The following is a 23,532-nucleotide window of genomic DNA, read 5'->3' as shown; positions in this document are numbered from 1 at the left end:
GTGAACTTCTGAAGTCGATTTATAGTACAGCGAGGCTGTGTGAAGGAGGGAGGAGGAAACACATTAATCTGTGTGAAAGGGAAAATGAAACAGGAAGACTGTGGATGCCTCTCCCAGACAGGGAAGATGACTGGACTCCAACAAGTGAGCTCCTCACCAGAGCTAGCTGCTGAACATCTCCTGCAGCTGAGACTTGTTGCTACCCTGAAGCTAAAGACATGTCCAGGATGTGAAAGAGTGGTGGGAACCCAGATGGGGGTGACTACCTGCGGCCTTGTATGGCAGGTAGAATATTCCAGACTAGCTACCTTCTGGTTCTTGTGAAAACAATTCCTGTGTCCAGCTTTAGAAGTGTCAGGGCTCATGAGGCAACACGCACAGGCCTCTGCAGCCCAGGCAAAGGACAAGGAGCTGAAGGTGCTAGAGAGAAACAATTTCTTCTTTGAACTGCACTAAGCTGCTCCCTTTAGTGTGAAGCCTCACTCTTATGCAATGATGGCTTTTGCTCATGGCAGTGCATGTTCTTTGTTGTTTTTTTTTTTTGGGGGGGGGGGGGGGAGGGTTGAGACAGGGTTTCTCTATGTAGCTTTGCGCCTTTCCTGGAACTCATTTGGTAGCCCAGGCTGGCCTTGATCTCACAGAGATCCACCTGCCTCTGCCTCCCAAGTGCTGGGATTAAAGGTGTGCGTCACCACCGCCTGGCTTCATGTGTGTCTTTCTAGAAGGGGGCTGGGAAAGAGCCCCTACACCCAAACTCCTTCCTGATGCTGCTCTTCCAGCCTGATGGCCTCAGAGTGATTAAAGTCATGGGCATCTTTCCCCGGGCAGGAGGAGATTCATCTTCCTAAGCAAAGCTTTCACTTTTCAGCTTGCAATGCTCTTCTTCCAACAGACATCCACCCCATCTCTTAAGCAGCCTCAGTACTTCTCATCTTGCCCCTGGCTTCTCAGTCTACCCTTTCTATAGCAGTGGTCCTGGTGGTTTTACTAAAGTACCCTGTAAATGTTTAGCATATGATTTACATGGCACATCATAAATTGGGTTCTGCTGGCCTCTTCACCTCCTGTCAATTCTCCTCTACATTCTGTGGTCCAGCTAAAGCAGATCTCTGCATTTCCACCTCTCCTCAGACCTCACTTCCCGCCTTTCATTTAGTCCCTTTGTTCGGTCATGAACACTCCCTCTCCCCATTTTCTGAACAGCTTATCATTTTGTTTTCAATTAGCGGCCTTCCAAGAGCCTCTTTGGTCCCAGTATGAGGTTGAAACCTCCTATTTTGCATTTGTCTCCCACCTCTACATCTTTTGGCTCAGATCTTACCACTTGCTGAGTGATGAAATGACTTGTCTAACCATCCCATCTAGATGGCTAGACTCTGAGCGATCTAGAAGTGGGAAGGTAGAGGCTGTGGTTTGCATTTCTCGGTGTAGCTGCAAAGTCTAGCATGCTACTTGGGGCACATAGTAGGCAGACAACAAACATTTGAATGGGCAAAGGAGTTTGTGGTTGAGGAAGAAGCCAAATTCATAGGTTTCTTCCGTCAGGGAGTCCGGGAATGCTCTCAGAACATCCCCAGGAAGCCGGGCTGGTTGCTGGCATGGCCCAATTATGCCAAATATCTGGAAACACCCAGGGAAGGCTCCTAATTGAGACAAAATTGTAGTGGCATCAGAATCCTGGCCAAGAGCTGGTTTGCTAATGTGTAGCATTCCCCTTTCTGTCTTTTTAATGTGGTGATGCCTTATTTGCAGCTACCGAGTAAGGTGAGATGATTCTCCAGGTGCTGGGCTGTCTCCATCAGAAGCTCCTCTCTGTTGTCAAGGGATGCCTCAGCTTCACGCCGGAAACTGGCCCACCTCTGGAAGTCCTCTTCATTTACAACCTATGAAACAAGAAGAGGATTATTAGTAACCTTGAGTGGATAAGCAAATGGAGTCCTCTCTTCTTCCTCATGTGCTGGGCTTCCGATATGTCTGCTTGGACTTCATTGGGTGCAGAATTCTCCATAGTGAAATTTTGAATGCATAAATTGATTACAGATTAATTCGTATGTTTCACGACCACCAAACATCTGCTGAGTCCCTACTGTGCTCAGGGCTCTGGAGATGAATAACAAAAAAGGTCTCAGGATGCCACAGATTATATGCTGGTGGAGGGTGAGACATTTTAGTCAGGTAAGCGATGTAAATGAATAGATCATTTCAAGGAGTACTATGCAGATAATAAAAAGGATAAACTATAGAGTCTGTTGGGGTTGTGGCTCTCTGTTGGATAGTAAGATCTTCTTGTCAGGTAACATGCAAACTAAGACTCAAGGAGTCCATATATCAGTAGATAGCCTTATGCCCAGAATATGGACAGCATAAATTGGAGTTGATGGGTTATTATATAACAAAAGAGGACATAGCATTGAGGGGATAAGGAGGTAGGGCAGTTCCTGGAGAAGTTAAGGTGAGAAGTTGGGGGTGTGTGAATATGATCAAAATACATTGTATGAAATTCTCAGGAACTTAATAAAAATAAAAATATTTTAAAAGGGTCCAATTCTAGGAGTCATGAGGAGGAACAAGTGCAAAGGCTGTGAAACAGCCATGAACTTGACCCCATCCTGGATCTGATAATGCATCAGCCAATGGAGATGAAAAGTAAAGTGAAGGGCCAGACATGAGGCTGGAGAGGAAAACAGTAGCCCTATTTTCCACAGCCTGTAGAACACTCTACCAGGCAGGTTGTCAAACATACAGAGGTGCTATGTCTTTCTTCTTTGGAGTCCACAGCACTTTGGGGCCACCATGTTTATATGTTTGCATTCTCTTTTATTTTTTTGGTTTTTCAAGACAGGGTTTCTCTGTGTAGCTTTGGGCCTGTACCTGGATCTCACTCTGTAGACCAGGCTGGCCTTGAACTCACAGCGATCAGCCTGCCTCTGCTTCCTTAGTGCTGGGATTAAAGGCATATGTCACCACCACCCAGCTGCATTCTCTTTTACAATTGAGTAATTCTTTTATACAAGCACTAAATATATATTGAGTCCCTCTGAGTGGCACTATAGGGAAAAATCAAGGGACATAGGCTTTGTTTGTTCTGAGACAGGATCTCATGATGTAGCCTTGGCTGGCTTAGAATTCACAGAGATCTACCTGCCTTTGCCTCCTGAGTGCTAGGATTAAAGGCGTGCACCGCCAAACCTGACCACATGTGGCTCTTTTACATTTGAGAAATGTACAGTCCATAACAGGAGACAAAATAGACACAGACTTATGGAAAGCAGACAGTGGTAAGGGTATAATTATAGGCCCTAGAGAACATTGTAAGCTGTGGTTGCTGTCCTAAAGACACGTCAGCCGGTGGTGAGATAGGTGCCCGGACAGGCCTGGCTTTAAAGTGAGTATGTTTAATCTCGACGCTGTACTAAACATCATGAAGCATATGAGCAGCCCTGGGAGACGCAGAGGAGAAACTACCTCTAGCCATCTTAAAATACATGAGCATCATGGCATTCCTATTAGACATTGCATACCTCATCAGATGACCTTGCTCTGTCATTCAAAGCCCCCTGTTTTGCAGGGCCTGCAAAGTTAAGTATCTGAGAGCAAGAGGTGGGTGATCTGTATGGCCACATCTGGGGCAAGGGTAAAGCAACAGCTGGTGATGGGGATTGTAGGCAAGAGCAGAACACAGCTGAATACGTCACCATGGCCCTCATCACAAGCATCAGCTGCTACATAGGTATAGTGATTGGTGCCATTCAGTGAAGATTCAGATTCTCAGGGAGACCAGAAAGCTAGATTTTTCTTTCACGTACACACACACACACACACACACACACACACACACACACACACACACACACACACGGAGCATGCCTACAGGGGTTTATTCTTACCTTCTTAGCAATGCACAGGGTTCGAAGGCCATCTCTTGCATATAAGTCCAGATGTTTTTGGGTCCGGGCATGGATTCTTTTCAGCTTTTTTTCCACATCAATATCACTCACTGTCAAATAATTGTTATTTCTCATGAAGCCATGGGCAAATACTCAGGGAGCTTTGCCCTCAGCTCTCCAGAATCTTCCTAGGTAACCACACCAGGTTTAAAGGAGGATTCCCCTTTCCCAGCCCTCCCTAGGAACGTGGAAGAGGTCTTGTGATGAAAGGCTGCCCTGGAAAATGATAATTTTAAGAGTCCCCATGTGGTCTGCTCCTTATAGGTTTTCTTCAAAAGCCTGGCTGGAAAAAGTGCTACTTAAAGCAAGGAGGTAATCTAAGAAATTGCTCCAATACATCTACCTACAAGAGAACTGCCTTGGAAGTTAATACAAAGGTATCCTCAGGTGGATGTCAGGGGCTAGGAGTTTCAGTCTTCCTTGTTACCCGAGGTATGTTTTTAGTTGCCAGTCGTGCCCGCAGAGCCAACCAACTTTGCAAACTGTTCTCTGAAACTTAGACAATCCATCATCCTCTCTGTCATCTACTTTAGTTCTTGTCAAGCTCGGTCTCAAGACAGCTGCAAACCTGGATCTCATTAGCAGAGTTCTTCAGCATATGCAGTTTGCTGACTTAGGCTTTCTCTCAATATGAGGGATGGTGTTAGAAAAAAAAATAGCTTTTGCATTTCCTGTAACTATAGTGTGAAAAATACCTCACTGCCTTGTTCAAAATCCCTGTGTTAAAGTTCTATGTAGCATATTTTTTTTCTGAAGTCATTTGTTTTTTCTCTATTAGACAGTAAGAATATTTTGGGGCTGGGCTGGCTGGGGAGGGGCAGGACCGATGATAATGTCACTTCCTTTATCTAAGCTGTGACAGGCATCACTCATCTATCATAGCAGGCTGTAAATCTGAGCAATGCAAACTTCAGAAATCCCTTACCAGTGCTGGACAGAGGTTGTAGAGAGACCCTCAGTAGTGAATAGAATTTGAATACCTCACCCATTCCTTTGTACAGTACAAAGGTAAAAATATAATTCCTAACAGTGATCTCACTAAGTATAAGGAAGTCCAGTCAGTCTATTTCATACACTATAAACATCCTTTCAAATATTATTTCCTTGTTGTTCTAAGTACCTAAGCATGGTCTTCATGCATGCATGCAATGCCTAGTTGAGCACCATATACAATATTTTATCTTCAGAAACAATCCTTTTGGAAGCTCACCACTTGTGAACCCTTGGGTTCCCCCTCTACAAGTTCACTAAACTTGATGTTATTTCTCCCCTCCCTTTCAAAGCTCTGCCTCTTTTTTTTTTTAACACAGTAACACTGACTGTGCTTTTTATTGGCAGGATCTCCAACCCGTTTTTGCAATCAAGTGCAGGAGGAGTAAACAAACGTCTCCAGGGTAACGTGACTCTGTTGCCCAGAGACAGAGCACTATGGCTTCCTCGACTCAGAAGCACTGAATTCACTTGTCTGCCAGAGTCTAGGGATGAAGCGAACTAATTAGCTCCCTTCTCATTCTAAACACTAATCAGTCCCCATGAACCTCTTGGCTGTGATCCACAGCTGATAATGCAGGAGGCTCTGGGCTGCCTGGGCAATTCTGAAGCTTGGCTAGGATCTACTATCCTGGGAGAATCATAACCCTATCACTGTCTTCTCCTTGTTAGCAACCAGGATGCGGCTGCACACTAATTCATGCTTCTCTGATATTGGACACTGACACGTAGGGACTTTGGAACATTTTTCTGGCTCTGTGCAAGTTTATGAAAATCTATCTTGGTGCATCGAGGGAGTGGGGCACGGGAGAAAATGATAATAAACAGGGACACTTGAAGGATCATGGTGTGCTCTTAGGTATGACTAATGTATGTTTAGGTAGAAAGAAACAGGGTGTGGATATGCATAATGAATATTTTAATGAGTGTAGAAATCTGGAAACTGGATAAAGTGAAGGTAAAATGGTTTTTCATATAGAAGACCTTATAAAGTCTTGAGTGTATGAATGAACATCCCAATTCTCTAGGTCAAGGTGATGGAAAATTCAGTGTGTTCTAAGGACCTTGTTTTGAGAGCCCAGAATCCTGTTGGGACATGCTAGGTGCAGCAAGTGACTTGTAACTTTGGTTCCCTATCACCATGCCACACTGCCTCTGGGACTATAGCACCTGTGCCCCTGGGCCTGATAAGGGGAACTCACCACAGGCTGGATCTTCTAGCAGGTCCATGATAACTGAGTCAGCACCCTTGGTGTAGACAATGATCTCACCTGTCAGCGGGTGCCTCACCACCACTGACATTCTCTTCCGGACAGAGTCAAATCCCAGTGTGAAGAGAAGGTCAAAGGTGAGGCAGATGCCCTGGGGTAGACGCACGGTCACCTGCTCAGGTGTTCTGGACACCAGTGTGAAACTGTAGGCACGGGCAGCATGCACGAGAGCTGCCTCATCAGGGCTCTCGGCCTCATAGCAGAGCTCAGGTCCATCCAGGCTGAGAGCTGGGGCCTCCAGCCCCTCGTCTAGAGAAGCCCCTGACTCGGACCCCAGGACGTCCCCCTGCTCCCATGTGCTGCTTCTGTAACCGCCATCCGTGGAACAGTCTCCGCTACATACAGATACATCATCTTTGTCCTCTGAGTCTGTGGTGGGCATGGCGGGCCCCAGACTCTCTCCTAGGTCTGCATCCGAGGGGGCGGTGGAGGAGAATGACTGGCTGAGGCTCAACAGCTTCAGCCTCTGGAACAGCTGCTGAATCTTCTCCAAGGACGTCCCCAGAGCCTTGTTGGAGGGGGGCGTGGTAACCTGCGGTTGAATGAGGAAAGGGCAAAATTACTCTAAGCACGCAGGCTTCGTATGCATACAGAATATGAAGATCCTTTTGCCGTCAGTGGGTTATTTGGGTCTCCTGTGGTCATCATAGACGAGACCCATATGTTCTGTGAACCTCAGCTGACCCCACTCATAGAAAGAGGGTGTTAGCTTAGATGATTCCTCCTAGGCCTGCCTTTCTAGGCATGGCCAGTGCTCATAATCCTGTAGTTTCTGAGCATCCCACTCTGGTCATGGTGGAAAGAAACAAGGGAGATGAAAGTGTGACACTCAAGAGCGCCCACTCTCTCACAGTTAATTGTGAGACACCCAAGAGTACCCACTCTCTCACAGATAATTGTGAGACACTCAAGAGTACCCACTCTCTCACAGTTTATTATATGGTAAGCTGCTTTCTCTGGGTGTGAATCATCACATTTATTCTTTCCTGAAATTTGATGGGTTGCCATCAGTATGAGTGTGGAAACAAGGCACCCAGATGGTGAATAAATTTGCCATGATAACCTAGAGTCTTGGTAATAGAGCTGGGATTCAGTTCTGAGCCTGGGTCCAGTCATTAGCTCAGAGCTATGTGCTAGAGTAAGCCTTCTCATTAGCTTGAAACTGAAGTTGGATGCTAGTTTTTCCAAAATAGCACTTCTCAAAAATAGTTACTTGTTCAGATAATGCTTCCTGTCTCCTATGTGTCACTGAAAATGCTTGATCAGGAAGTGATGTTTCTGAGTGGTTTGAAATTTGGGCATAATGAGAGGAAGTTATAGTCTATTGAATTCTGTTTTCTTGGTTTGGTAGCGACAAGTTGCACCAAATCATTCTTATCAGTGACTTGTAGGAAGCTTGGATGGGTCTGTAGGTAACTGAAGACCCATCTACCCTTAGCAGATTTCATTGTTTAACTTCATATAGGTAACCACATATCTGCATTATTCCTGAGGAAAGAACATAACACATAAGCTAATTAATTTTTTTTTTTTTTTTTGATTTTTCGAGACAGGGTTTCTCTGTGTAGCTTTGCGCCTTTCCTGGGACTCACTTGGTAGCCCAGGCTGGCCTCGAACTCACAGAGATCCACCTGCCTCTGCCTCCCGAGTGCTGGGATTAAAGGCGTGCGCCACCACCGCCCGGCAGCTAATTAATTTTAACCCCCATATAAAAGCAGATGCAGGTATAATATTGGGAACCATGACAGAGCTACACAGATAGTTCTGCTGTGCATTAATTATACCTCCTTACTTATCAAGACCTGAGACTCCACTTGTTAAATCCAAACATATCCCACATCATGTTTCAGGGTTGTAAGGGTTAGATGGTGAATGTAGGTAAAGTGTTTAACATGGGACTTGGCACACAGCCAAATACTCAATAAATATTTACTCATTATCTGCCTTACATGTGGATAGGTTGAAAGTCACACAAGCAGTGGATGTGTGTGACTTTTCCCATTTAATTTATAAAGAGGAAAACAGACCTAGGAAGATCACATGCCTGATCCAGGTTTCACAGTGATGGACTGATGATGCTGTGGTTAACACCAAAGGGTCATCTCTTTATGATCAGGGTTTTCTCCTTTCCGATTTGCCTTTATACTTTTCTCTCTCCCTTCCCCCATTCCCAACCATCACTGGTCCTTACCCTCTTTCTGGGCTCAGTGGTTGTGGACACCATGACAGAGTTGCAGATAGTCAGGGCGAGGAAGAAGTCAGCAATGGAGGCAGTGGAGGAGTGGGAAGGCTTGGGGAGTCTGGTGTCTGAGGACTCCAGCCACAGGGCAGCATCTCTCACCTTGCTCAGGAGGTTTTTATCGGGAGTCACATCTTTTTCCTGGAAGAAGAAAAGCACAAGTGAGATCCTGTCCCGAAAGGACTGGGAAGGGAGGTCCCTCCAGTAGGCTCTGCATGTCTAGGGTAAGGATAACTCTATCTTCCCTGCTGTCTCACATCCAGCACATTCCTCCCTTCCACTGGACCGATCATTGCTCGTTTTTCATTCTATTGCTCCTTGTTAACCAGCTCCATGGAACCACCAGCTGCCAGGCACTGGCATTTCTTCCATCTGGCACCTCTTCACTGCTTGTTCCCTACTCCTTTTACTTTCAGTCTGGCTTGGACCCTCCAGCCTTCAATTTTGTATTTTTTTTTTTTTTTGCACCAACTTTATGCCAGTATTACTGCCTTTTAGTTCTTGTTTTCACCCTCCATGTGCACACATACTATGCCATGTTCCTAAAACATTACTTTCTTCCTGCAACTTAAGACTTCCAAAAAGATCTCTAGATCACCACTGTTAGCATCACCAACTCCTCCTGCATCTACATCCTTCCTTTCACACATACATTTCCAAGATTTTTCTTCAGTAGACCCTAGAGGTCTCTGTTGCATTTTGGACACACAATCTCCTTTGATGCCTTTCGTCACACCTGTTAGGTTAAGAATCCTCTCCTACCCACCAGAATACTTCCTAGATCTTAATGACCACAGAAGTATTGCCTGCTCATTAGAGTTTTTCTAACTCGAAATGAACTCTTCTGAACCACAAAAGCAAGTTCTACACTGAGACTGCCCACAATTACCAAGCATATAAGGAGAATGAGGGAAGTAGGCCAAGGCACAGCTGAGGTCATTATGGGATGGAAGGTGCTGTTGACCTGGCAAACCATACTAGATAGTGCTGCCAACTTTGCTTAGCAAATGCTCCAAGGCTGGTCCCTTTGCCAAGAATCCTGACTCTTTGGGAGAAAGCAGAGATGGTTAAGTGACCTGTTTTCTCTTTTCCTTTTCTTTTACTTTCTGAGCTGAAGCTGGTCCATAGTTTCCCATTTTTTTTTTTGTAGAACTTTCCATTTGTTCCGTCACTCTGAAATGTGGGCTATCCAACTTCTCTGCGTTTGAATATTGTGCTTCTAAAAGTAGCTCACATTTATGAAGTGCTTTCTACCTTCCCAAGCCTAGGACCCCACAGGTCTATGTGGAGATGAATGTAATCCAGTCTTAACCAAAGCCCAGAGATGTGGGCTAATTTGACCACTGGCTTTTAGCAAGACAGGGGGAAGCCCAAATCATGAATTATATCCCTATACAACAGGCACAGCATCTTCCTTGCCGGGCTTATGCCACAGGGGCTTTGTTAACACTCCTTCCAAAGTTCTGTAGCCACAGTAGCCAATACCTCCTAAACACCGAGCCCATTTTTCATAATAATAATAACAACTCCTATCCATGTAGTGTTTCATATGTTCCCAGCACATCTGCCATCTCAATGTATCCTTGCTATTAGTACTGATATTGTCTGGGTGCTGTTACCTCTGAATTTTAAATGAGGAAACTCACGCTTAGCAAAATTCAGTGCCTTACCTAAGCTCTCAAAATATGTGGGAGGCATTTCCTCAGTTGATTTTTGGTAGTCTGACTCTAGCATACCCCCGCTCCCCCCCCCCACTTCTATACCAGGCAAGATCCTCCATGAGAAGGAAGAGGCCTTTGGGACTTGGTGAAAGTTGGAGCCTTTAGTGTCTGGCATGCCAGATACAATAGACTGGTTTGCATATCAAACCCCGAGTTCTTAGCAGTCTGGGAGGTTGTGCAAGTGTTCCTCTTCCTGAAAAAAACGCATGTTCCACGTCCTGGATTGGTCACACAGCCAGAATCACTTAGCAGGTACTTGTTTAAGCACTTTTGAGTCTGTGTCATGAGGATGATGGGTTGTCTCTGATGTGTCCCCAGTGCCTGCAGATTATGGACATGTTGAATGCAGAATGTTGAATGACTCCCTTCTAGAGTACTTCGCTTGTCCACCACTGATGGACTCTTGACCCTCCCCCCATTTTTATTTATTTTTTGAGTATATGTGTATGTGTGTGGGTGCCATGAGTAGAGGTCAGAGGACAATGTCTGGAAGTCAGTTCTCTCCTTCCACCATGTGATTCCCAAGAATGAAACTTAGGTCATCAGGCTAGGTGGCAGATAACTTTACCTGCTGCACCATCTCATTGGCCCTTAACATTTCTTTATTAAAACTGTTCTTTAATACATTTCTACTTGATCATACAGCAATGTGTGACAAAAGGCTTCTGAAGGTGCTGGGAGAAGATGCCAATCAACCTTTACGTAGTCACCTTGTCTGCTCTGTCCAGCAAATTCTTTCAGGGTGCTCTGTGCTCTGGCCCATTGTTTTTTTCTGTGTGGTTTGTTAGCATTTGGGAACTTAGCCCTTCAAACACATAGAAAAAGGCAATTTCTTTCCCAACTCTTGGTAACTCCAAAGGAAAAGAAAGAGGAATGTATGGAGGCTATTTATGGGGTTTTAAAGCTAGAGCTCTGTGGTATCCAGGCTCTCAATTGGTTGGCTTTCCTTCTACTGTCAATTACCTGAAGCATACAAATCTTGTGGGAGCTCAGGGCCCACAGGAAGGGATGCTGTTATCATTAGATTATCTTTGATGATAACGGGTACATACTTGTTATCCTAAGTCCTTGGCTAAATACTCTCATTTACATAATTGACATCAGCTACTGTCATTTTCCATTTTGATTATGAGGCAAAAAGTGGCTCACTGAAATGAAGTAATTTGTCCAAGGTCTCAAGTCCTGTGCCAGGATCCTGAATCTAGTTCTTGCTGATCCATAAGCCTGAACTCTTAAATGTTATACTGGCGCTTTACAAACTGTGTTTGAATTCAGGCCACCTGGAATGTGCCTGGGCACCTGCATTTCTAACTAGCTACTGGAAGGGCTTGTGCTGCTGGTTCAAGAGCAAAGTTTGAACAGCAAAAATGTGTACTACACTGTTGCCCAATGAATGCTCTTCCTCTCTGGCTGGGATGTATTCTCACACTGAAGTCTGGGGAAAGAAGGCAGCCTCCATTCTGCTATTCTCCTTTCAGGTGTGTGTGTGTGTGTGTGTGTGTGTGTGTGTACACTTGCACGTGCATATGTGTGGGAGTCAGAGGTCATCCTAGATGCTAGGTGTCTTCCTCAATTGCTTTCCACCTTAGTTTTTGAGAGAGGGACTTTAACTGAACATGGAGCTCACTGATTGGCTAGGCTGGTTTGAATAAGTTTTAAGAAGCTACTCAAGTCATACTGTCACTGTTACTGATTGGGGATGGCAGCTTCTTAATACAGAAGTCCATTAAGCCAGTGGTAGACAGAAATAGGTGGCTTGGCTCCTAGCTTGCAAGTAAACCCTTTATGGCCTGTCTCCTCTTGTGACTCAATCTTCCTTACTTCTCCAACTTGCATTCTTTTTTTTTCTAGCTATGGATGAGCACCTCCAAATGCTTTGCCTTGCTTCCCCAGAAGCTTGCATTCTTCACCTGCTCCTCATTAGATTACTACCACTGCTTAAAATTCCCTGGTTGCCTCTCAATCTTGTCTTGAAGGCCAATTCAGGTGCTAGCTTTGCCAGGAAGCTGGAAGGAGGATGGTACTACCCTCTGCTGGTCTCTTGTAACACATCTGTACCTACCATCCAGCAGAAGTCATTGGCATCCCACTTGCTCCTTCATTAGAATGTAAATCCCCGAATCCAGGGGCTACTGCCCTATGAGACTTTGTATCCCTTCCATCCAGCTACAATATCCACCACTGAATAGATGTTAACTAATGTTGAAAGATCAGCTGACCAAATAAATGAAAGGCTATTCTAAAGAATTGCTGACAGTTGCCACAGATACACTCGACAGAGTAAGGAGGAAGCAGGCCCTTCTGTTTGTTGCTGGGGGACATGTCAATTGCTCTAACATCTTTGGTAAAAATCAATAGAATAAGAAATGCACCAACACTCCAACTTAGCTCTTATGCTCTAAAAATTAATACTGTATAAAAAGCCTGCCACACACATATAAAGCACATGATGGCTCCACTATTTGACAACTTCCAACAGCCACTAAAAAGAATGAGGCTGTATCTACTGAATTTATACACATGTGCCTGCACATAGGAAACATTTTCCAGGATTTGTTAATTTTTTTTTTTAAATAGCAACGTTGGGGCTGGGGAAATGGCTCAGTGGTTAAAGTGCTTGCTCTGAAAGCATGCAAACTGCAGTTCAGATCCCTAGCACTCATATAAATATGGGGTGGCTTTGGCAGCCCACCTGTAATTCCAGCCTTGGCAGATAGATAAGGGATCCCCAGAGCAGGCTACCTAGCTAGAGTAGTCATATTGGTAAGCTCTGTGTTTGATTGACAGACCCTATTGCAATGAGTAAGATTGATTGAAAATGACTTCTGACACTGATCTTGGGTCTCTACATGTGCATGTGCGTACTCACAGAGAGGCATATGCATGCATAGCCATGTGGACACACACATGTAAACCTGCATATGCACATATGCACACACATGAAAACAGGCCAAGTCCAAAAGTCCTCTGGTCAAAGCATCATCGTGTGTGTGTGTGTGTGTGTGTGTGTGTGTGTGTGTGTGTGTGTGTGTGTGTTCCATAGAGGCTTCTGTATAGGGAGGTTCCCCTGGAAAGGATGCATAGGCTACTGTGAGGATAGCCTGTATAGGCCTTTGGGAGAGGGGGGATGGAGGACAGCACCATGTAGTCTTTGATCCCCTTTTAATGCCTAACTGTATGTTGGTATTAGTAGCATGCAAACAGGCCTTTTTGGTTGCTGGGAACTGAAGGCTGAATTCCTTTTTCAAGGCAGTGATGTATTTATCCTAAGGTTTCAGTCTTGATGATATTTACTTTGGATGAAGAATCAGGAAAGCTCATTTCACCCAGACTGTTAAAGCAAGCTGTGTAAGTTGAAGGAAAATTCACTGTGGCTACCCAAGAAAGAATTTTCTGACAGTTCTTAACCTTCTATCTGGGTCCCTGGGGGCTAAGGACAATTCTGCCTCACATGGTCACATTACTTGCAGAAAGACTGTGTGCCTGTCTGATGAAATCAGGACTCTTATCTAACCTCACAGAGGCAGCACGTATATGTTGGCTGCCCTGCCAATGTGCAGGAGAGTCGGAGTGTTTCACGGAGGAGTCATTAAAAAAAGAGGCTGCCCTAGGCACCTCTTTTAGTTGTGTCTACTGCATTCTCTCTGGAGGTGTCGGGGAAGGGGACATGCCCACAGAAGGGAGTGGCGGACGAGCCTTCAGGAGTCCAGGGCCGCTTCCCACGACTGGGAAGATGGTCTTTGCTTTGATGATTTTGGAAAACATTGTACAAGTGGCTCGTAGACTCTGCTGAAATCTTGGCTGCTTTCAGAGCAGGGCAAATGCATTTTATTTTCCATCTGTCTGTGCTATGAAACACTGGCTGGGGACATGCCAGTTTCATAAATATGTTACCCACCTTAAAACCACAGTTTTATAGCAGGCAATTAGGAGATAATCACTGATACTGCCTTGTGTTTGGTAGCTAATGAAAAACAACAAACCCAGTTTTGGTTGTTGCTGTACTGTTGATTCCTGTTTTATTTTTGGTTTGCACCCAAGGGCCAGGGAAACCAAGAGCTGGCCTTTAAAAAAATTTTTTTTTTTCTTTTTCAAGACAGGATTTCTCTGTGTAGCTTTGGAGCCTGTCCTGGACTCACTTTGTAGACCAGGCTGTCTTTGAACTCACAGAGATCGGCCTGCCTTTGCCTCCCAAATGCCTGGATTAAAGGCATGTGCCACCACCCGCCAAGCTTAATAGCTGGTGTCTTGAGAAGCTGGTAGACTGCTGCCAGGTCCTGGGACCTTGGGAGTTTCTGAGGCAAGCTCTGACTTAGAACTTGCTTTTGAAATTGCCAGCCAGTGCAGAACACTGACCATAGTTTAGGCTCCGGAGACAGTTTGGGATTAGTACGTCCCATGCACTGCCATCAGCCGAGGGCCCTCTATCAAATGTACACTCACTAGAAGGGTTTCTTGAGCCCAGGAATTTGAGATCATCTTGGGCAAAATAAGTTAAGATGGAAACATATTTTTTTTTTTTTTTAATAAAAGGAATCTATACTTCCTGATTCTGGGATCCTATGATTTGTGAGGTTAAACAAGGGGCAGAGAATCATCATGTTGCCTATTTCAATGCTGGCAAAAAGTCTCCAGATTTCCCTCCTTGTGTCCTTGGCAGTGGGGATACTTATTAATAGGCACATAAGGTGCCTGCCACACTATAACTGTGAAATGCCAAAAGACATTCAGAATAGGCCTAATGACACCTCATTTAAGTAACTGAAAAATAGTCATATAAAAATTTGGGAGAAGAGCATTCCATTCAGTGTGTAGAATTAAAGAAAGGGGAAGACAGGATAAAAACTCTTTAAAATTCCTCTTTAATTACTACTAGAATATTTTCTTTCACCTTTCTTCAAGTGCACAAGGGCTTAAAGGCTTATTTTTTGTCTTTCTAGTGTATGAAAATACAAACATAACAAATACTTTCTGGTTTGCTTTAGCTGTGTAATTGGAAATGTCTCCATAATGAGGAGGCCCCTGGCTCTCAGTTGTGGTAGTGACAGGTGGGGAAGGGAAAAGGCCGTAGGGCACCGAGGACTGTACCAACCTACGTGGTAAGGATTCCTTAACTCAAGCCAATTATTGCCATGAGGAAACCCTGGATTAGTACAGGGAATTTTCTAATTCCATTTTCAGAACAGGAGAAATGAATATTTCAGATAAGAACTCTTAATTTCCAAACACCAAACGTTTTGACTAACGAGAATTGTGTATGCTGACAGAACACTGTATGGGTTCCATATGGGACCACTGGGAGGGGCCATTCTGAGATCTCTTCAGGCTTTAAAAAAAATAATTACAGAGTTTCATGTAGCCCAGGATGGCCTTAGACTCACTATGTAGCAAGTGCTGGGATTATAGGTATGTAGCATTCTACTTGGTTTGTGAGGGGCTGGGATTCAACTCAGGTCTCATACATACTAGGAAAGCACTCTCTCAACTAAGCTACACCCCCAACCACGAGCTAATCAGGGTTTATAGAGCCTCTGCTATATCTGAGAACCTTCTCTGTTATCTTCTTGGCGTAATTTGGTTGTGATTCAATGAACCAAGGCAGAGACTTACTATTGAGCTGCTGAAGGCCACCGGAGGCTGTGAGGTCTCCCAGCGTCCCACAGACCGTTGTCGGGAGTGGCTCTGGATGGGGACCCGGGCACTCTGGGACCTCCTCAGAGGCTGGGCACCCCCTTGGCTTCTCATCGTTGCTAGGCCCTGGGCCCATCTAGGTGGGAAGGACAGACACTGGTATTGGGTCCATTCCTCACCATCTGAGTCCAGCTCCTTTGGCATCTCCAATCTCTTGGCTGCAAGAAAGGAATCTTGTTACATCTTGGCTGAGCTGTGGTTGGCGGGGGTGGGGTGGGGCACTAGACTTCAGGGGTTGGGATAGAGCACAGGAAAGGCCTATGGAAAACTGTGGCTGGGCTACTAAGACTGGATAAAGTTATATGATCTTGGTCTTTGATTTAACCTCTACCTTTAGTTCCTCAATTAGAAGTTATTAAGAAGTATAAAACTCAGGATCATTTTGGAGATTTTAGTAACATAATATGTGAAAACAACTAGCTAAGCTAGGTGCTTGTAGTAATAGCTGTTATGTTATTAAAAAGAAATGAGGCTCCCGTGTAAATAGTGAGTGATTGCCATAGCAAAGGGGATAGGGCTATCTATAATATCTCCCCCCCTCCTCTCTCTCTCTCTCTCTTTCTCTCTCTCTCTCTCTCTCTCTCTCTCTCTCTCTCTCTCTCGTGTGTGTGTGTGTGTGTGTGTGTGTGTGTATATGGAGGTTGTGTGGAATTAGACAAGTTGAATGCTACTACAATAACTCAGTTCTACAGGCTACCTTCAGACCACAAAAAGTAACAAAGTAACAGTCCAGGAATCTTATACCTTCATATTCTAAGTCAAAACACTGACTTGATGAAATCTCAGACACTTGTTAAAATGGAAGGCATTTTCTGAATGTGTCAAAGTTCACCCTGTGCCTAGATCTAGACACATCCTGACACACCAGGTAAGGTAACAGGACAAATTCCTAAGCCTTGATTTCATGACAGACATAATTGGGACACATTCCATCTTAGCCCATCCTTGATGTAAACACACTGTGCTGTATGGAGAGGTGATACAACTTGCCAAAATGCTACAGAAACCCTGTGGGGAATCAGAATAGTGTCCTTGTCCCCCTGTCAGGAGGCCAGGGTGCTTGTGGGCCCTCATACCATTTTCTTGGTGACAATATTCACTGCCCACAATGGTACAACGTCGGAACACCATCTTGTTTTCTGTCAGGGTCCCCGTCTTGTCAGAGAAGATGTACTGGATCTGGCCCAGGTCCTCTGTAATGTTGAGGGCTCGACATTGAATAGACAAATCGGTTTCTTCATCATATAGGTCCAGGTCATTATGAAGGAGGTACACTTGCCCGAGCTTTACCAACTCGATGGACACGTACAAGGAGATCGGGATCAACACCTGAGGGAGGATGGTTCACACTGTGTCAGAAACCTGCTTGATCCCTGCTCCCACACCCTCACTAGTGGATAGCAAAGGCATTTGATAGAAAGGTGAGGACAGCTCACAGCATGACTTTTCCTGAGAAATTAAAAGTTAGTGACTTCAGGCCTCCCTTGGAATACTTGTGGGGGATGTGAAGTGGAGATATGCCTCTTCATCCTGTGGTGTCTGAGGGGAGGGGAGCAGCCACTCCTCACTAGCTATTTACTGACAGCATGTTGAGTATAGGAATTTTAGCACCCCTCTTGAGATACTCCTGAGCCCTCAGATCTCTGTGATATAGAGGGTCATAGGCATCTTTGCAGGTGCTCAGGCCTTTTGCTGATTACGTTCATTAGTCCAACGCCAGCTCTTGCTCTTTGTTGGACATTGTTCCAAGTCTTGGAAATGGAGGTTGTTAGAACAAAACTGGCCATAAGGAACTCATATTCTAGTGACAATATATAGACAATCAATATATATGATGTGGTTGTCTCATGAAATAGAGTAAAGGAAATCAGAGAGGACATCGAGTCATAGACTGAATGGACTTTCATATACATGATGTTTGGGCAGAAACTGAAGAGAGGAGGGTGCGAAGATCACACTGGGTGGAGAATTCTGGGCAGTGGGAGGGGTTTGGTTGTTCAGGAGGTGATAGTGAGCAGGCATGATACAGGAAGAATGGAGGAGGAGAGTTGTAGGAGATGAGATGCGGTCAAGGTCCAGGTTGTTTAAAGCCTTGTTGGCTTCCATAAGGACTTTGGATTTTATTCCAAGCAGACATGAATTACCAGCAGATTCTGCGCAGAGAACAGGTGTGTTTACATTTGCCTTTAAGAAGGATCAAACTGCTATGATGAATGGGAGGTTGAAATGGTTCATCAGTCAGGAACAGAGTTCTAAAAGACATTGACTGTAGACGAGTCTTCACCAAACAAAACCTGCATCTTCTCATTTTCCATCAGCTGTGTGTCTTGATAGAGCCCATATATGTAAAGAAAAACATCTCTTTATCCCTTACTACATATTTTATAGGTGTCAACTCTATTTTTCTCATCTACTCTGTTCTTCTCTATCAAATGCTGGAACATTAACATGTCAATTTTCTCTATCTCCAACACTTGGGTACTTAATCTTCCTTTGGTCTTGGGTCATAGTGTTTTTCCTGCTCTGCGTCTGGCAAAGGGACATAGACATAGGTGACAGCTGTGGTCTTACTCTGAACCTTTTTCTACAGCTGAGAGGTTGTCCTGACATTACCAATGTGAACACTTGGTAAACACACCAGAAGGCAGTAACTGTCTTCCCATCTTGTCCTTATTACTTCTTTCTGGCACTAGCACTTACTTTTCTTTATTTTATGAAGATGTGGAGGGTAGAGAGCTCTTACCTGGAGCAGGATGATCATTGTGAGGAACATATAGAAGCCTCCAAGGCCAAGGGAAAGGAAGTTCCCATCAGCATCTGGCACGTCAAAGGGAGGATGCTCTTTAAAGGTCCCATTCCAGAGGCTATGGCCTGAGAAGAAGCAAAGCTAGGTATCAGACTAAGTCTTTTCTTAGTCCTAAGTTGGCCAGGTACCCATGACATGTTGGTATTTGGACATGGTGGGTATTTGAAGAGCCCATTTTTATTTCCCATGACACAGTGCCCTCTCCTCCTCTTTTCTCTTTTTGTTTAATTTGACAGCAGTGCTTCAAGGACCCAGTTCTTCACTGTTCAATCCCTTGATGGAATGATGAATACTAAGTCTGTTTTTACTGGAAAGATTAGTATGAAGGTTACATATATTTTGGTGGAGTCTTATCACATAGAGGTTGGAAAGATAATGGAACACATACTTTATTGTATGAAGTGTGTGGTTGGGCAGTCGACACATCTGTCTTCCACTTTTCTTTCCTACCCATCCCCTCATTTATTTATGTACCTAATTACTATTTTTCCCACTCTTCCCTCCTATATCCAATACTTATTGATTGTATCAGTCTTGGTTTTTGTTCTTAAGTAATTTTCACTAAGCAAAGGACTTTGACCTTAAACGATCCTGAGGGGGTTATGTGCTAGAGCATGGAATGCTATGAGAGTCCACAGAACTCACACCACGTACACACTGAACTCTGTTTCCTTATTTGCTAAAGGGGTGACAATACCACAGGATTGTGCAAGATGAGCTACATCCAGCACCTGCTACAGATCTGTCTAAACTTGAATGTCCTTGTCTGTTCATTAGTAATAGCTATCCTATAGGGTTATTGTGAAACTAGAATAACCCATTGTGAGGAATTCTGTGCTATTTTTCTGTCAGCTTTAATACAAGGAACCTCAACTGATAAAATTCCATTACTAGATTGGCAAAAAATTCCCCACAGATTATGGACAAATCTTTGGTACATTTTCTTGATTGATATGGGAGGGACCAGCTTACTAGGTGATGCCACCCCTGGGAAGATACTCCTGGATGGTATTAGAAAACAAGCAAGCAAGCCATGAGGAAGAAGCCAGTAAGCAGCACTCCTCATGGCTTCTGTTTCAGTTCCTGCCTCTAGATTTCTGCCCTGACTTCCCTCAATGATGGACTCTGATGTGGAGTAAATTCCAATTAAAACAAATGCTGTCAGCTTCAAGGCAGGAACTATAGAGAATAAGAGCCATAAAATGTCATCACACCCAAAGGCTCCCTCCCAGCCAGGCTGGGCCAAATTCTTCACAGTCACTTCAGAAAAAAGGAGTATTACAGACATAATATAATTTAATGGTGACTGTATAGAGGAGAAGACATGCACAGAGAAGGGGCCCCTGCAGTAAGACAAGAAAGCAGAGAAGCTACAAGGTGAACCAGAAGTCTCGGGGGTCATGGAGCCTGGGCAGGTGTCTGTGTATGTAATGTTTGTGCCTTATGAGCTAAGCAAGAAGACACACCTTGCTATAAAACCAAAGGGAACATTTGGTAAGGAACCCTGGAATCATACTTGTCATGGGAGAACTTTCTCCTCTTCCAAGGCTATGCTTTAATGAGGCGGCCAAAGAGTCCTGTTCCATAAAAGTTGCTGTTTGCAATAGAGGGTTTGTCTTCCTTCTCCATTGATGTTCTCCCTTTACCATTTTGAGACCTTGTAAAGCCAACTTGGGGTGCCTTATCTATGTGTGTAATCATTAACTTCTTTTTTGTCTGGAGACACAGTGATCTCAAGTAAACTTTCAGTTCTGGCATGCCTGAAAAATTTACTCAACATGGAGGCTTAGTTCCTGCAGCCATGAGGGCAGGGGTGGGAGTGGCTGTGTCCTTGCTGTGGTTTCCTCTATCTTTCCAGCTGTGAGCCACCCACTCATGCACCACTGTTAGGCTCACCTGTGAGCTACATTAAGTATAAATTCCTGGCCACCTTGAGACAAATTCCAGTGTCTTTAGTACACTGACATACTAGATCTCACGCTTTGCCTTTTAGACAGCATCTTCTCAAATATAGTAATGGTTATGATTTCAGAATATGACTGGTAGCCAACATCATTGCTGCTCTTTGCGTCAGGGCCATTCAGGGGTGAGCAGGCTCATGAGTTTTTTCTCCTGATCATCCCTGATTCTTTGTGGGGTCTCCTTAAGCATTCTGTGAAACACCCCTAGAGTAAAGATGATGGGGAGATGCGAAGGGTAAGATCTCCATGGAGAACTCTTCCTTGTCTCCACTCTGAAGATCAACTTAAGTGGTTCCAGCTCACTCCTTTCTATGCCTTTTGAGCTTGCTCTTGCTCTTACACACTAGATAGCCAACTGCTTCTCTGTCTATAGTCATTCTCCTTCCCACCTCTGTACCCTGTGCTACCCATGTGACTAAGTACATTCTTTCTCTCCCCAGATTTCCCTGCCTCCTTGTGCTCCTGAACTTGTGTCTGCCACCTATCTCCTGCAGCAAATGTCCACCTCAGTTAGTAATCAGCTAGAACAGGTACCTTTCCAGGAAAGACTCCTCTCACTAGTGTTCCCACAGTGCCCATGGGAGGTGAAATAACACTTCACCCATAACAAGATACATCCTAATCAGTGGGTCCTGGGAAGAGACTGTCTTAGGAGGAAGAGAGGAATTTGTAGATGTGATTAACTTATAAAATTCAAAATGGGGAGTATCCTGGATTCTCCTGGTGGCTTCAAGGATGTAATTAGAATTGTGCTTATAAAAGGAGGTACCACAGATAAGGCTGGGGAGATATGAGTAGAGTATGGAAGATGCTTCTAGTGCAATGAACAAAGGCCAGAAGGAAGCTTCTAGAAATTGAAAAAGACAGGACCAATTTCTCTCTGAGTCTCATCAGAAGGAAGTAGAGCTGCTGAAGTCATGATCTTAACCCAGTCAAATTGGACTTCTGCTGCTTAGAAGAAGATGCAGAAGCAGAGTGAATTTGTGCTGTTTTGATCCTCTAAGCATATATGACTTAATTTCACTGCAACAACAGGCAAATAATGCAGTGCCCATGGGAAGTGCCCCATTGAGGAGGGCAGCATGAGCTCTCAATTCTGTTTGGCTCCTCCTGGGCAGATTGTGGGCTCTCTAAGGATCAGTCCTATGAGTCATCCATCTTATTCTCCTTCCATGCTCAGAGAACACCTGTGCTTCATGAGATTTTTTTTTCAGCCCATCAATCATTGACAGTATTGCTAATATTTAAGAACACATATACATTACAGTAGATTTTCATCAGTACCTTCACTAAAGTAGGTGGTACAGACTTGATTTTTCTTTAAGGAAATTAAAGCTCGGAATTATAGTGATTTGCCAAAAGAATTGAATGGATTTCTGTGTTGCTTTTTGCAGAACATGCCTTACCTATAGCTCCAATAAGGCACATGAGGAAGAGGAGGCCAATGCAGAAGAAGACATCCCTGTTGATGCGCCGCTCAATATTGCTGCGTTTGTAGCGGGGCCCACTGTTGTTCAGCATGGCTTTCGTCTCATGACCTTTGAGAGAAAATTGGGAATTTAGATGGAAAGAGATGCATGTGCAAAAATCCTGCAGGAGTATTGATCTTGGGGCCAACAGTTCCCGTGTTTGTTTCTTAATGTCTAAGGTGTTGACATTTCCTGAGGAAGAACAGTAGAAACAAAATCTGTCACTCCAGTATTCATCAGCTACCCCCCCATAAAATCTTGTTCCAAGAAAAAAAAATGCCAAAGTTGGAAGACTATCAGTTTTCCTAGTTATCTCTTTTCTACCCGGGGAAACTGAGGAGCAGGGTAGAAGGAACTTGTCCAATGTGAAAGAATAAGTTAATACTAGAATCACAGTGGGAAGCCAGGATTCTTCCTTCCACCAACCCAAGTGAGGTGCTGAGAAACACTTGGTCTTCAGACTGTGTCTCTTCTTAGGAGTTGCTGGGTTTTAATTACTGTGTGTACTCACCAATAGTCAAAGTGAAAAATGCCATTCATTTTTCTGTGTAAAATTAAAGAAAACCAGTGCACCAGCTCCAGAAGCAAATGGCTTTAATGCTACTGAGTTAGTTGCCTTGAGGATTTAGAATAGCAACAGCAGTAGGAACAAACGAGCTTAGATTATTAAATTCGATTTGAGTTGCTGTAGTTGTGAGGGGCTCTGACAGTGTGACAGGCACAGGTTGCTGCATTCTTTGCTCACTCCCTGCCTCAGGCTCACCTCATAGGGGTCCTCACCCTCTGAGATCCTTTCATTCTTTAGGCCTGAAGTGGGTTCAAAGGCAAGGCAGTTAGGGAGGGCAGGGCTGCTAGAGTTGGGATTCAGCTCTGTATATATTTGACCTTGGCTTACAGGGAGTTCATCTCAGGGAGTGTGGTGTAAGGATTATGTCCTTAATTATGTCACTAGCCTGCAATAGCTTTCCCAGCCTAAAAAGCGGGCGTGCCCTCTCTGTGCTCTTTTTTTTCTGCATTCTCTCCCTCCATATTCTCTCTCTCTCTCTCTCTCTCTCTCTCTCTCTCTCTCTCTCTCTCTCTCTCCCCCCCCCTCTTCCTCCCTCTCTCCCTCTCTCTCCCAATAAAGCTCTAGAAAGGTAACCATGGCTCGTGATTCTTCCACCACCGCAGCATCCAGTAGTTGGCAGCAACGCGGCTTAACCAACATGTGGGACCTTAGGTAAATGGACTCCTCTGCACTTGAACTTCTCATCTGCAAAAGGGGATAAGGGTTGTGTATGTGTGGTGAGTATGGAGGAGGGAATTAACCTACAGCTTACTGTAGGCATGTTATGGTGAGCAGGAGAGAGAAAGAAAGAGAAAGAGAGAGGTGGTTCGTGGCTGGGGGTTCAGGGGGTTTTCGGTAAGCTGCCATGGCATCAGCAAGTGATTTGACAG

The 23,532-nt window shown here is 44.5% G+C and overlaps 1 protein-coding gene across 1 annotated transcript in view; it reads right to left on the bottom strand.

Moving 5' to 3' along the window:
* Atp10b (ATPase phospholipid transporting 10B (putative)) overlaps positions 1–23,532 on the bottom strand; it is a 182,613-nt gene that overhangs the window by 35,549 nt on the left and 123,532 nt on the right. The window contains 8 exon segments of the mRNA XM_037200559.1: positions 1,757–1,883; positions 3,888–3,997; positions 6,140–6,740; positions 8,400–8,588; positions 15,779–16,017; positions 16,936–17,188; positions 18,603–18,730; positions 22,033–22,164. Coding sequence (XP_037056454.1) covers positions 1,757–1,883; positions 3,888–3,997; positions 6,140–6,740; positions 8,400–8,588; positions 15,779–16,017; positions 16,936–17,188; positions 18,603–18,730; positions 22,033–22,164 — 1,779 coding nt within the window.

This window comes from Peromyscus leucopus, chromosome 8b, assembly GCF_004664715.2.
Source record: "Peromyscus leucopus breed LL Stock chromosome 8b, UCI_PerLeu_2.1, whole genome shotgun sequence".
NCBI classification, from domain to species: domain Eukaryota; kingdom Metazoa; phylum Chordata; class Mammalia; order Rodentia; family Cricetidae; genus Peromyscus; species Peromyscus leucopus.
The sequence above is the reverse complement of the archived record's forward strand: the minus strand, read 5'-3'. Positions and strand labels throughout refer to the sequence as shown.